Here is a 13,846-nt window from a genome sequence, read left to right as displayed (position 1 = left end):
AAGGAGGTTATACTTGTTTGTATTGTATTTACAGGAACCATTCATTTGACAAATACGATTGAGTACAAAAATGCTGGTCATTGTGCTAAGTATGGGGTACCTAACAATCTTTTATGGTAGGGGATTGTGTTTACCCAGGGAAAAGAAAATGTTGACCAATTAAGAATAGCTTGTTTTGTAGTGTATTTGAAGTCAAAGTTGACTAATTCATAATAAAAAGTTTTCATGTATTTTAATGTGGATTTGCAATAGAATGTGGAGGAAAAAGATGTGCAAACCTCAGCAAATCTAGATGGTTTGAAATCATGTTTCATTAAAAGAGGTTTTTAAATGTATCATATATTATTAGAGCCCAATTTATAGAAAAAAAGAGGGAACTAGATTGAATATGGAAACTTAGTTTCTCTTCCCAATAAAATGAAATTTAGAACAATGCAAACCATTTTACAATATTTAAAATTTTTTTAGAAATGACAAAATTCCAAAGCTATCTTGATTTCCCTGAACATGAACAAAATCTCCAGAAATTACAACCTCCATTTCAAACCTTGGCATACATTAAGGAAAATTAATTAGCATTAAGCTTATTTTTCTGATGTTCTTCAAATTATCTTCTCACTTCATTGAAGTAAAATCCACTATTTGGTGAATTCTTCAAAGAAAAGATCATTTGAAATGTTACACAGCACATACATTTTTATTGCTTTTACAAAGAAATTCTGAGAAAATAAAAACACATATTCACTTAAAATCATCTGTGTATTTGAATGCTAAACATCTTATTTTCTATCATTGTTCTATCTGGAAATGTGTGGAATACTTTCTAAGCTATAGCCTTCCTCCCCATTCCAAAAAATTACTGAGCTACATCCCAACCCTATCCCTATATATCTCTTAAATTTCTGTCATGCGTATTTATTTATTTATTTGCTTATTGATTGATTGATTGATTGGCAGTACTGGGATATGAACTCAGAGCCTTACACTTGCAAGGCAAGCACTCTACCACTTAAGCCATACCTCCAACACCTCCAACTCTCTTGTTTCAGTCTGGACAGGCCTTAGACCTTGATCCTCCTACCTAAACCTTCTTTGTAAATTGGGATTACACACATATACCACCATGTCCAGCTCTATCCAATGTATTTATTAAAATATATTTTATTATAAAAGTAACATGCTATTTTAACCAAGAATAAAGTTCTGTATCTTCTTTCCACTGTCCAATTTCCTCTCCTCAAAGATAATATTTCATCACTTCTACTTGATATCTCTTATGTATAGTTTCAGGAATTGTCTTTTATATACAATATACATTTGTACCAAATTTTTATACGACTACCTTTTATTAAAAAATGAATGCATCTAGAGTGCAGTCTACATTCTTCTTTACAAGTTGACCTTTTTCCATTGGACTGAGTCCCAAATCAGCCTCATTGTCTTGACTAGCTGCTTAGGACTAGTGAATGGATGATATTTTTTTAATCAGTCCCTTGTTAGTGTTCATTTATCTTTGCCTACTCATGCAAATGTTTTCAGGGGATTTGCTGCTAGCAATGGAAATGCTAAGTCAATAAATGTTCATGTTAAGTTTCAATAGAAATCCTTTTGGAAAAAAAAGTCCCATGAAAGGTCATATGTTTCCTGATTCTTCCTTTTATTTATCTGTTATACGGGGGCTTGAAGTGAATTTGGAAGAAAAGATAGGAAAATTGCCAAGTTTCTTTTAAAAAAATCCCTTCCATTTCTACAGTCTTTCATTTGCACATGAGTTATGACAAAACACAAAATGAATTGTTTGAGAATTAATGATTCACATCAACTCAATACTAATAGACCTTTCCCAGAAGACTTAAACTATTTCTCCCTTCATTGGCCCCACTTCAAGCCTTGTTGTCTCTCATTGTTTGTCTTGAACAATGATCAAGATTCACTTTTGGCAAGATATTTTTCTTTCATAACTCTTAAATAAACCAAGTTTGGCACTATGCTAGATATGGGAGCACATATTCATCCTTTCAGGAAAAATGCTACAGAAAAGTATTTCTCAAATAATAATTAGTTATGAACTCTGGAAAGAGAATTATTTAGTAATATTTCTTTCAAAAGCATAAATAAATCAGATTTAAAGTGATTCATTGAGGCCAGGTACTTGTGGTTTATGATACACAAATCAGATTGGGGATTTTCCAAAGAATACATGAATCCACATTGTATGAGCACATCTTAGTTCAAAGTTAATCCCCAAAATAAATTACACAGAGACTATGATTAAACTAATGATTGGGAAAAGAATAATCTCATTGTCATAGAAATATGAAGTATTTTATTAATTGTTGAATTATCGAAAACTAAGTAATTTAAAAAGCCATGCTTAATGAAGTTGAATTATTCCTTGCACATACATTTTAATAATGTTTTAATAATGCCATTTTAAATAAATATCTTACTTTTAACTGTGAATCATAAATAACTTCTAACTGTAAATTAATTTTAAATTAAATACAGCCTTCATTATGCTTGGGAACCAATTTGAGAAAAAACTTAAAGTAATGGCAAACTTTCGTGGTAGGCTGAATAATGCCCAACCCACTTTAAAACCGTCCAAGTTCTAAAACATGGAATTTGTGAATGTGTTTCTTTACTTGGCACAAGGGACTTTTCAGATGTTATTAAATTAAGTGTCCTGAAACTGAGAGATTATCTTGGATTATTTCAGTGGTCTGAATGTAAAGACTCTTAGATCAGGGAGATGGGAGGGTGAGAAGAAAAGATGTTATGATAGAAAGCAGAGTCAGAGTCAGAGAGACTTGAAGATGCCAAGATGCTGGCTTTCTAGATGAAGGACCAGGAGTCAAGGAATGAGGCAACCTCTGGAAGACATGAAAGGCAGGTAAAGAAAATCTTCCCTGGAGCCTTCAAAAGATATGCATGATTGCAGACACATTGATTTTTAGCTAAGTGAGACTGCTGATCTTCAGAATCGAAGATAATAAATTGGTGTTGTTATAAGTCAGTAAATTTATAATAATTTGTTACTATAGCAATGGAACGCTAACACACTTTATAAACCAGTCAAACTTAACACTGACAAAGCAAGGTCAAATATGGACAGATTATATCACCAAATCTTGTAGGGAAAAGATATGTTGAGCCAGGTATTAAAGTTAAAAACAATTCTTAGAAAAATACCTATGTAGTCTGCTTTAAACAAATCCAATGAATGAAAATCATGCTGTACATTGAAATATTTTTGCTTTAAGAAATATGATCATTGTCACGTTTTCACCTTTATACTTTTAAACCCCTTCTTAAAGCAATCAAAGACAAAAGGGAAGTACACCCTTAGTTTTCTTTTTGAATGAGTTCAAGTTTTAAAACAGGCTGCGCTTCTGCCTGCAATTGCGCCTTGAGGCACTACCGCGTCCCGCCGGTGACGGGCTGGAGGGCGCTCAAGAGCAGCGCCGGGGCGCTGGGCGGAGCAGGAGGAGCAGGCGGTGGGCTGCCCGCGGCCCGCGGGAGCGCGGGGAGATGCTGTCCCGGCTGGTGCTCAGATCTGCGCACCTCTCGGCTCTCCGACCCCGGGAGACTGCGCCCTACGGTGAGCTTGATCCCCGGGAAATGGGGACGCGCCTAATCTCGGATCCCAGGGAGGGGATGACATTGTTGGGGTGCTCGCTTCTTTAGTCTTCCAGCTAAAAGTGAAGCCATCATGCTTGGCACCTAGTTATGTAGGCCCTTCTTTCAGTGTTTGTTCCTTCGGGTCCCGGTCCATCCGCGCCTGGGGACCGCAGCGAGAGGAATAAGCGCGGCAGCCGGGCGTTCATGTTGTGGAATGTAAGGGCATTATGGTAGCGTGCTTGTTTGAGCAATTAAGGTCAAATCGCGACTCAAAAGAGCCAGCAAGATGACCAGTCCCTGCTGGGGAGAAGTGTAATGACAGGCTCAGAGTTGTGAGTTACTTGTAACTCACGTTTATTTGTTTTACATGCCTCAACTTTTATCTGTGGACACAGCTACAAGGGCCTAGTATAATACAGGACCCTCCACCATTCTTTCTTAATGTACTCTGTAGTTTAAGATGGACTTTCCGTGCAAATTGTTTCCTTTTACCTTTATCCCGTAAGCGTTTGCGGAGGGGTGGGGAGAATAACCTAATTTGCCCGGTCTTCTGCTGGGGATGCAGCCTCTGCACTTAACTTCACCTTTGCTGGGGGAAATACACAAGTCAGCCCAGTGAGTGGAGGAAGGCTGCAACAGAAAAGAACAACTGATTCCACCTGAGTTGGAGAAAATATTAGAGACAGGTGCCTGTTTCATTTAAAAAGTATTGCAGATATTAGTTATGTTCTCATTAAAACAAACCCAAGGGCTGGTGGAGTAGTTCAGGTGGTAGAGCTCCTGCCTAGTAAGTGTGAGTTCAAAGCCCAGTACTTTCAAAATAATAATAATTATTATTATTATTACTAAACCAAACCCAAAACGCACAGCACAAGTACCCCTTTACATCTTCTCCAACCCACTCTCCTTCATAGACGTAGTTTGGTACAAACCATTTTGAACATTTTTCCACGAGTATACATAAATAAAAGTACATATAAGATACTGTGTGTTCTGCACACGATTCTCTGTACTTTGTCTCACTTAGGTATTCACAAGCTTTTTAGGGTTACACATATCCCAAAATATGGATTTACTACCACTTATTTAAGCAGTCACTTATTGATAACCGTTTTGGTTTCCAATTTTTGCTAGTATAAATCATATACACTTTGTGTATATGAGCAAGTCCTTTACTAGAATAGATACCTAGAAGCAGAATTGGTAAAGGGGAGGGAGTTTAACAAGTGATGTTTAACTGGGTCTGAAAGAACATATTTCCTTCAGAAGGAATGATGTAAGTCATAAAGAGAAAGCAGAACTAGATATTTATTAATTGATTATTAATTACCAGTGTAGAAAGAGCAAAATTAATGATTATTCAAGTTAGGCCCAAAAGGTAAAAATCAGGTATAGTCAGTATTACTCTTTAAAATCCTTTAAGAGAACCAGATATCATCTCTTAAAAAATCCCAAATAACCAATTTTTTTCAGTGTCAGAACAGATCAATGTTTCTTTGGTTGAATAACAGATCAAGTGATTGATTTACAAGCAGAGTATATGTTGTACAAAACAAAGAATTAAAAAAAGAAAACATTAAGTAGTATGGAGTTAGGGACACATACAGGGGCGGGGCGCTGGGATTCTTCAAGGACACGGGATTTTCAAGCTGCAAGGCTTCAGGATTTCACTGAGTGGAAAGGCAAGAACTCCACTCTTCATGATTTTTCCCTTCCTCCACCTTTCAACTGGGTGTAGCTAAATTATAGAAAGTTAAATGTCACTTTGATGAAGAAAAACATACCTACCATTGATCCACTTTCACAAGCTTTTTGCTGTGATTATGTCTACAAATGGCCAGAATCGAATTTAATGTAACTTATAAAATTACCAGTTTATCAGTTCCTAACAGTGAGAAACAGAAAAAGTGAATTCAGCTACTGACTCTTTAACTGAAATTGTTTGATTCCAGGTGTTTTAGATCTAATCTTGCAACAAAAATGAACCAAATTTTCAAAACTTGAAGATGGAAAGACATGTATTTTTTAAATTTACAGTTTATACAATTTGCAATTTTAACCATTTAGTGTACAATTTAGTGGCATTAATTATATTCTCAATGTTATGTAACCACCACTCTTTATTTCCAAATTTTTTCGTCACCACAAACAGAAATTCTACCCATTCAGCAATAACTCCCCATCTCTCCTCCCTCCAACTCCTAGTAACCTCTAGCCTAACTCTGATTTGCCTATTCTAGGTGGATCATATGAGTGAAATTATGCAATATATTTGCCCTTCTGTGTCTGGCTTATTTCACTTGGCGTAATGCTCTCAAGGCTCACTCGTATGGTAGCATGTGTTGGAACTTCATTCCTTTTAAATGACTGAATATTCCATTACATGTGTATGCCACATTTTATTTGTTCACCATTTGTTGATGAACACTGGGTTGTTCCACCTCTGGCTGTTGCATCTAATGCGATAAGCATCAGTGGACAAGGATCTGTTTTGAGCCCTGTTCAGTTCTTTTCAGTGGGACTGCTGGGCAAATTATATTTTTAAAACTATTACGGGTGCTATTCACTTTGCTATCCACGAGAATTGCACACGAAAATAGAAATGTCTGGTTTATACAGGTAACTTTTTTGCAACTTCCTTTGGCGTTTCTCAACTGCTGTATCTAATAAACGGAACTGCTAAGCATTTCTTGTGGACCATGGCACAAGACATTGAGGACACTGTGAACTGAGAAAGTTTGGGTCTTCGATTCAGTTTTCCAACTAGTTTTTTCCATACACTTCTATATTTTGAATAACTTATTAAATGTACCACTATATAAATGTACCACTTGTAATATAACCATTGCTTTATTAATGGGATTCCTAGCTTATTTCTAGTTTTTTAAAACATATTGTGAAGTCAATGAACCTCTATCTCCATCTCTGTTTGTTCATACTTACAAAGATTTATTTCACAAAATCAATCCTTTTCATTTTTAAAAGTCTGATACAAAGTTTTGTTTAATGCTTGTGTCTCCTTAATTAGTAGTGGACCTGGGCAACTTTCCTTATTTTATTGGTCATTTGTATTTCTCATGTCAGTTCATGTATTTTCAATTGAGATTTTGTCCTTTTCCTAGTTACTTGTATGGGCTCTTTCTACTGCATCAATATTAATCTATCTTTTCTATGTTACAAATGTATTTTTCCTCCTGCCACTTGTCTTCAAATTGTTCATCGTACTTTTTCCATATTTAAATTTAGCACTTGTATAAGGACAAACCTTTACAACTTTTGATTTCTATGTCATGTTTAGAATAGTCATCCTCTCCCAAGATTTAAACTATACAACCATTTTCTATTAATTACTTTTGTTAGCTTCTAGATTTACATTTGTAATTTATTTAAGCATAAGGAATGAGGTAGTAGCCTACTTAAAGTTTTCTACTAATCAGTAGAAATATTTATTCAATCAAATATCATTTCCCTGTTAAGGTAAGATCACTGTCGGTAGATACAGAATCCTCATTTAAGGTATATTGTGAGTCTCTCTTTTCTTTTTTCTGCCAGGGCATCAAACTTCCTGGACTCAGACCTTTAAGCCTTTCCTTTGCCATTTTATAATACTTAAATTTCATGTGTATTTAGCATTTTAAACAAAATTTAAAACATTTTTAAAACATTTCCCATTCCCACTCTCTTGAAATACTTGCCTGAGTCATTTTGTTGTGTAATAGGAATACTAACAACTTTCTTCCTTTTTAAAAATCTCTTGCATTTTCTTTTAAAAATTTTAATTTATTTTTAAATTTATTTTGTGGTACTCGCTTTGAACTCAAGGCCTACACCTTGAGCCACTCCACCAGCCTTTTTTTGTGATGGATTTTTTTGAGATAGGATCTCGCGAACTATTTGCCTGGGCTGGCTTTGAACCGCGATGCTCCTGACCTCTGCCTCCTCAGTAACTAGGATCATAGGTGTGAGCCACCAGCATCCAGCCCATTTTCCTTTTAAAAATAATTTTAGACTTATAGAAAAATTTCAAGACAGTTCTACTTACTGTTACCAAACCTCCCTAGTGTAACTATCTTACATAGTATGATCACTGAGGTCAGGAAGGTAGTATTTACATACCACTACTAACTGATCCACAGACTACTTAAATTTCACCAGCTTTCCCATTAACAATCCTTTTTATTACTCCCAGACCCAATCCAGGATCCTACACTGCATTAAGTCATCATGTCTCCTTGGTCTTCTTCAGTCTGTGGCAGTTTGTCTTTATTCTTCATGATTTTGACACTTCTTAGGAGTACTGGCTATTTTACAGATTTTGTTCTGAGATTTTCTTCTGATTAGATGCTTTTTTTGACATGAATAATGAGGAAATACATGCTCTTCTCAGTGCATGGTATCAGGAGATCCAGGAAGTACATGTTTAACCTTCCTCATTATTAGTGCAGTTATCTTTGAATAAAGAACTGGCTGAAGTAGTATCTTTCAGTTTTCTCCCTTTGTAATTAGTGTCTCATGGGAAAATAACTCATTTCTTATCGTAGTTTCACCCACAAAATCTAATATCCATCAGTTGTTTTTACCTGCAACAATTATGACTGGAGTGTCTGCCAACAATTTTCTGTTTTGAGCATCCTTTCTACATTTGTCAGTGGGATTCCAATATAAAGAAAATCATTCTTTCTTCCTTTTTTTTTTTTATTCTTTGAGTTGTAATCTGTTCCATTCTCTTGTTCTCTAATTTTGTTGAAGAGAAAACATGAGATAATAAGAAAAACATAGTGGTTTTGATGTTTGAGATAAAAATAGCTATAGAGACATTCTTAGTGTTGTCTCCATGCACGTGTATTACAACCCACATTGGTTCATCTCTACCAGACCTCTTCATTACTTCCTAGTCACCTTCCCATAGTGGCCACTGCCAGTTTAAGATTACTGTATTTGTTCCTCTACAGTGAGCCCATCAACCACATTCGTTTTAGGTTTCCTTCCCTTTCCCTATTCCTTCCATGCAAGTTCTCCACTAAGTGTGTGACTCATGTCCAACAATATACTGTATTTGTTTCAGGTCTATAATCCACATGAGGGAGAATATGTGACTTTTGGGCCTTCTGAGCCTGACTATACTTACAATGATGTTCTCTAGTTCCATCCATGTGCTTGTGAATGACAAAATTTCATTTTTCTTTGTGACTGAATAAAATTCTATTGTGTATAAATACCACATTTTCTTAATCCATTTGTTGGTAGTGGGGCATCTTGTCTGTTTCTATAGCTTGGCTATTGTGAATAGTGCTGCAATAAACATGGGTGTGCAGGTGCCTTTGGAATAACCTGAGTCACATCCCTTTGGATATGTGTAACCTGAGTCATAGTCTTTTGGTACTCTAGGAGTGGTATTGCTGGATCATATGGCAGATCTGTGTTTAGTTTTTTAAGAAGCCTCCATATTGTTTTCCAAAGTGGTTGCACTAGTTTGCATTCCCACCAGAAGTGTATGAGGGCTCCTTTTTCCCTGCATCCTCTCCAACATTTGTTGTTGATGGTGTTGTTGATGATACCTATTCTAACAGGGGTGAGGTTGAATCTTAGTGTGGTTTTGATTTGCAATTTTCTTTTTGGCTGGGAACACCAGCCCTTTCTTGAATTGGATATTTTTTTGAGAATGAGTCTAGCAAATTATTTGCCCAGACTGGTTTTGAACCTTCTCCTGATCTCTGCCTCCTGAGTAGCTAGGATTACAGGCATGAGCCACCAGTGCCCAGCTCAGTTATATTCTTGTATCATAACAGGATAGACCTGTGGATTTACCTTATGAGTTACCATCCAATACTGTACTATTATGGTTATTTAATAGATACAGAAGCAGTGCCATTAATACTTATAAGTGTAATTTAAAATGTAAAGTCAGCATATTTAACAAATATATGACTTACTATCTTTACTAACAAGGGGAAATGAAATTAAATTTTTCTTAGTATTATACTTGCATTAGAGTAAGATTTATAAACTGTGTCCATAATTCTATTAGTAAATGCTGAATATATATTCACAAGCTCCTGCTTTAAAGGGCATATGTGTGCATAAGTGGAAAAATTCTTTCTGTACTATATTCACTGTGTGTGTGTGTGTGTGTGTGTGTGTGTGTGTGTGTGTACTGTGGTGATGGTGGTGCTGCTGAAAATTGAATCCAGGGCCTCATGTATGTTAGGCAAGCACTCTACTGCTGAGCTACACTCCAGCTTTACTCACACCAAATGTGTGACTTTCTATACTAAACAATTATCCAGTTCTCTGTGGACACTAGCTTGCTGTCCTACAATTTAACTCTGGACTAACTACCCAGTTATTGAAAACAACGCAGGTTAGGGGCTGTCCACAAGACTGTCCCCACTTCAGTACCAGTTTTAAGTTCAGGCCTCCATATTTCTAGCTAAGTAACTGTAAGTCAAGGTTGCTTATGACCCCCTCTTCAGGTTCAGTAATTTCTAGAATGGCTCCTAGAACTCAGGGAAACACCGTCTTCATTTTAAAGGATACAGGTGGATAGCCAGATGAAGAGGTACATGGTATGAAGTCTAGAAGGATGCTGAGCCCAGGAGCTTCTGTCCTCCTGGAGTTGGGATGTGTCATCCACATAGCACATGGTTGTTAACCAACCCAGAAGCTCTCTGAACTCCATCATTGAGGGATTTTAATGGAGGCTTCTTCAAGTAGGCATGGTTGATTATTAAGTCAATCTCCAACCAGTTTCCGCTTCTCAGAGAATGGGGCTGAAATTTCCACATTCTAATCATGGCTTGGTTTTTCTGGTGACCATCCCCATCCTGAAGCTATCTAGAAGTCCATCAAAATTCACCTCCTTAAAACAAAAGAATCATCTATCATCTTGGAAACTTCAAGGGATTTAGGAGTCAGGAACCAGGGTGAAAGAGAAAGTACTAGAGCAAAAGATGATCCTAGAACCCATTACTCAGGAAATTCTAAGGATGTCAGGAATCAGAAGCAGAGTGAATACATTATTTCTGATTATGCCACAAAGCAAAATGTATGCATAGTTTATTAAATTAAAATGAACCTTTTTAGAAAGATGACTAGAAGCAGAGGGAAAATTGTATAAACCCATTCTTTCTAGCTGTTAACAGCAGTGTTACTTTAAACTTGACTAAATTGTTTTATTTTTTTCCAGGCTTGAAGTCAATACAAAGTTACCACAATTTCTGCACTGCTGTTTCTAAGGATGTCACTTATAAGGAACTGAAAAAGCTGTTGAATTACAAAAACATTATGTTAATTGATGTTAGAGAGACATGGGAAACTCTTGAACATGGAAAAATCCCTGGGTCTATCAATATACCATGTAAGTGACATGTGTTAAAGTATTTATAGTCAATAATTTATTGTATCCAAAATCTAACTGAAGTCCTTAACATTTTCTTTCAGTGGATGAGGTAGGTGAAGCTCTACAGATGAACCCAAGAGACTTCAAAGAGAAGTATCATGAAGTAAAGCCATCCAAAGCTGACAATCTAGTGTTTTCTTGCTTAGCTGGAGTGAGAAGCAAGAAGGCTATGGACACAGCAATATCTCTAGGCTTTAAGAGGTATGTAGATAAAAGAAAAACTGAATTCAAGAATGTGTATTTTGTAAGAATGAAGCCCTGAGTTCAAACACCAATGCTCCAACACCCCCCTCCCCAGCAATTGCCTAAGAATGTGTATATATTACAATGTTTCAATACATTCCAATAGACAATTTGGGGCAGGGGGTGTATATCAGTGATAGACTGTGTGCTTAGCATTCACAAGGTCCTGGGTTTAATCCCCAGCACCACAAAGGAAAAAAACTTCTTATAATTACTATTAAGAAAGGCAGGAGAATAGCCTAAATCTTTCCATCTTAAGAAAAAGCAATACAATCTTTTAAAAAGGCTCAAGAGTCTAAATAATATGGTGAGTAGCTGTTGCATTATTCATCTCTACAGTTACTACCAACATTCTGTTTTAAAATAGGAGAAAGGGGCTGCAGAGTGGCTCAAATGGTAGAGTGTCTGCCTAGAAAATGCAGCACTGAGTTCAACTGCCAGTACCCCAAAAGAAACAAATCATGATAAAATATATATAACTTTAGGTTTTTGATGTTTGTTTTCAGTGCTCAACACTATGCTGGAGGATGGAAGGAATGGGGAACCTATGAATTTTCAGAGAAGAAACAAGGAAATTGAATTTTGGAATACAAGTTGACTCTCCTTGTGTACATACAGCCTAGGACAGTGGAATGAGCAGAAGAAAAATCTAGTCCTGGCATTAGGACTATGATCCAAAGACTATGACTAGCATGGTAGTGACATAATTTAAAATTTAAAAAATTAAAATGATTAATTTAATGATGACAGAAATCAGAACAGGGGTTATCTCTCAGGTAGAAAATTAACTGGAAAACACAAAAAGAATTTTCTAGGGTGGTGCACATGTTCTCTTATGACATACACAGGTACATATATCAAAATTCACTGAAGCAAACTCAAAAATGTATGTTTTTCTATAAGTAACTACGCCTCAATTTAAAAAGGAAAATAGAATCGGTGCCAGTGGGTCATGCCTGTAATCTTAGCTACTCAGGAGGCAGAAATCAGGAGGATCACAGTTTGAAGCCAGCCCGGGCAAATAGTTCTCAAGACCCTATCTCAAAAAAACCCTATCACAAAAAATTGGTCTGGTGGAGTAACTCAAGGTGAAGGTCCTGAGTTCAAGCCCCAGTACTGCAAATAAATAAATAAATAAATAAAAGAAAAATAGAAAAAGTATTTAAATGCGACTCCCCGTAACATGCATTTATTTATTTCTTTGGAATATTAAGTCCTACATTTGTTAGTGTGCTAGTGCACTGGTGGCAAAATAAGCTGTATTTTCTTATCTGCTTCTTCTGACCCATCTGTTTTTACTTTCATTCATGTAGTCATTTAGATCATGTAGGACCAAATAACTAACTCTAAGGACTCACTTGACTTTATCTAAATGAGATGGAAAGCCATCGGAGAATTGGGAGATGTTATCACAAGTTCTGACAATGTCAGTCTGCTTTCTTGCAGACCAAGCTACCTACAAGAACTAGAAAAGATTGAACACAAACACACACACGGTTTAAAGGTCTTATAATTACTGAGGCAGCAGGATTTGGAAAGCTATGCTCTCAGGGAGAAATAAAGTTGTAAAAGGTAAACCTGGAAAATTCACCAGCCCTCATAAAAACTTAAGATGAATTTTGAATCAACTAAATCAACTGAATGAATGAAGGTGATCATCCTAACACCCTAAGGGCCTACCAGAAGTAAACCACAACAAAGTAGCCAAGGATAATACAGTTTGGATTTTATGTTAAGTTTCAAGTGTTACCAAATATTCTTCTACAGATTATTTTTCATCCATTTAAAAATATAACAAATAATCAGGCCTAGGTAATTATTTTCTGAATAGGACTTCAATTGCCCACGTAACAAGAACAAGAATTGACAATTGGGGCTGTATCAAATTAAAATATTTCTACACATCAAAAGGTAGTTACTAGAATCAAGAGACAAACCACAAAATGGGAGAAAAATCTGCCAACTGTTTAATATATAAGGGATATTCAGAATATACAAACAGCTCAAACTAAGTGGCAGAAGAGTAAAGAATCCAGTTAATAAATGGGCAATGGGTTAAATAGTTCTCAGAAGAAATACAAATAGCTAATAATGCGTGAAGAAATGTTCAAAATCCTTAGCCATAAATGAAGCACAAATCAAAGTTACAATGAGATTTCATCTCACCCCAGGTTAGATTGGCCATTAAGAAAACAAATGCTGGAGAGGATGGCGGAGATAGGGCATGGGTGGGAAAGACATCCTCATACACTGTTGGTGGGAATGTACACTAGTGCAACCACTATGGAAATTAGTGTAGAGATACCTCAAAAGAGTAAAAACAGACCTACCGTATGACCCCACCATACTACTTTGGGCATGTTATCTGAAGAAGTGTTAATGTACAAAAAAGATTATCTGCATACACATGTTTATTGCACCTCTGTTCACCTTGGGATCAGCCAAGGTGCCTAACAACGAAGATGTGTGTGTGTGTGTGTGTGTATACAAAATGGACTATTACTCAGCCACAGAGAAAAATGAAATTATGTCACTTGCAGGAAAATGGATGGAACTGGAGATCATCATGCTGAGTGAAATAAG

At 36.3% G+C, this 13,846-nt stretch overlaps 1 protein-coding gene across 1 annotated transcript; it reads left to right on the top strand.

Moving 5' to 3' along the window:
- The first annotated feature begins 2,861 nt into the window (after positions 1–2,861).
- On the top strand, positions 2,862–12,430 carry LOC109695055 (thiosulfate sulfurtransferase like domain containing 3). Its single transcript, XM_020177365.2, has 5 exons — positions 2,862–2,893; positions 3,384–3,601; positions 10,808–10,978; positions 11,062–11,221; positions 11,770–12,430. Exons 1-5 carry the CDS (start codon positions 2,862–2,864, stop codon positions 11,840–11,842), a joined length of 654 nt encoding a protein of 217 aa, XP_020032954.2. The 3' UTR covers positions 11,843–12,430.
- Positions 12,431–13,846: the final 1,416 nt, after the last annotated feature.

The sequence above is a fragment of the Castor canadensis genome, chromosome 1, assembly GCF_047511655.1.
Source record: "Castor canadensis chromosome 1, mCasCan1.hap1v2, whole genome shotgun sequence".
Taxonomy (NCBI): domain Eukaryota; kingdom Metazoa; phylum Chordata; class Mammalia; order Rodentia; family Castoridae; genus Castor; species Castor canadensis.
This window is presented reverse-complemented; position numbering and strand designations above follow the sequence as displayed.

What these genes read in the sequence shown, in the direction of transcription:
- LOC109695055 (XM_020177365.2), top strand. Translation starts at nt 2,862, where the DNA reads ATGAGGCAACCTCTGGAAGACATGAAAGGCAG. An exon ending in CTGGAAGACATGAAAGGCAG is followed by an intron (nt 2,894 to 3,383) that starts GTAAAGAAAATC and finishes GTTTTAAAACAG; the next exon opens with GCTGCGCTTCTGCCTGCAAT. An exon ending in TGGGTCTATCAATATACCAT is followed by an intron (nt 10,979 to 11,061) that starts GTAAGTGACATG and finishes ATTTTCTTTCAG; the next exon opens with TGGATGAGGTAGGTGAAGCT.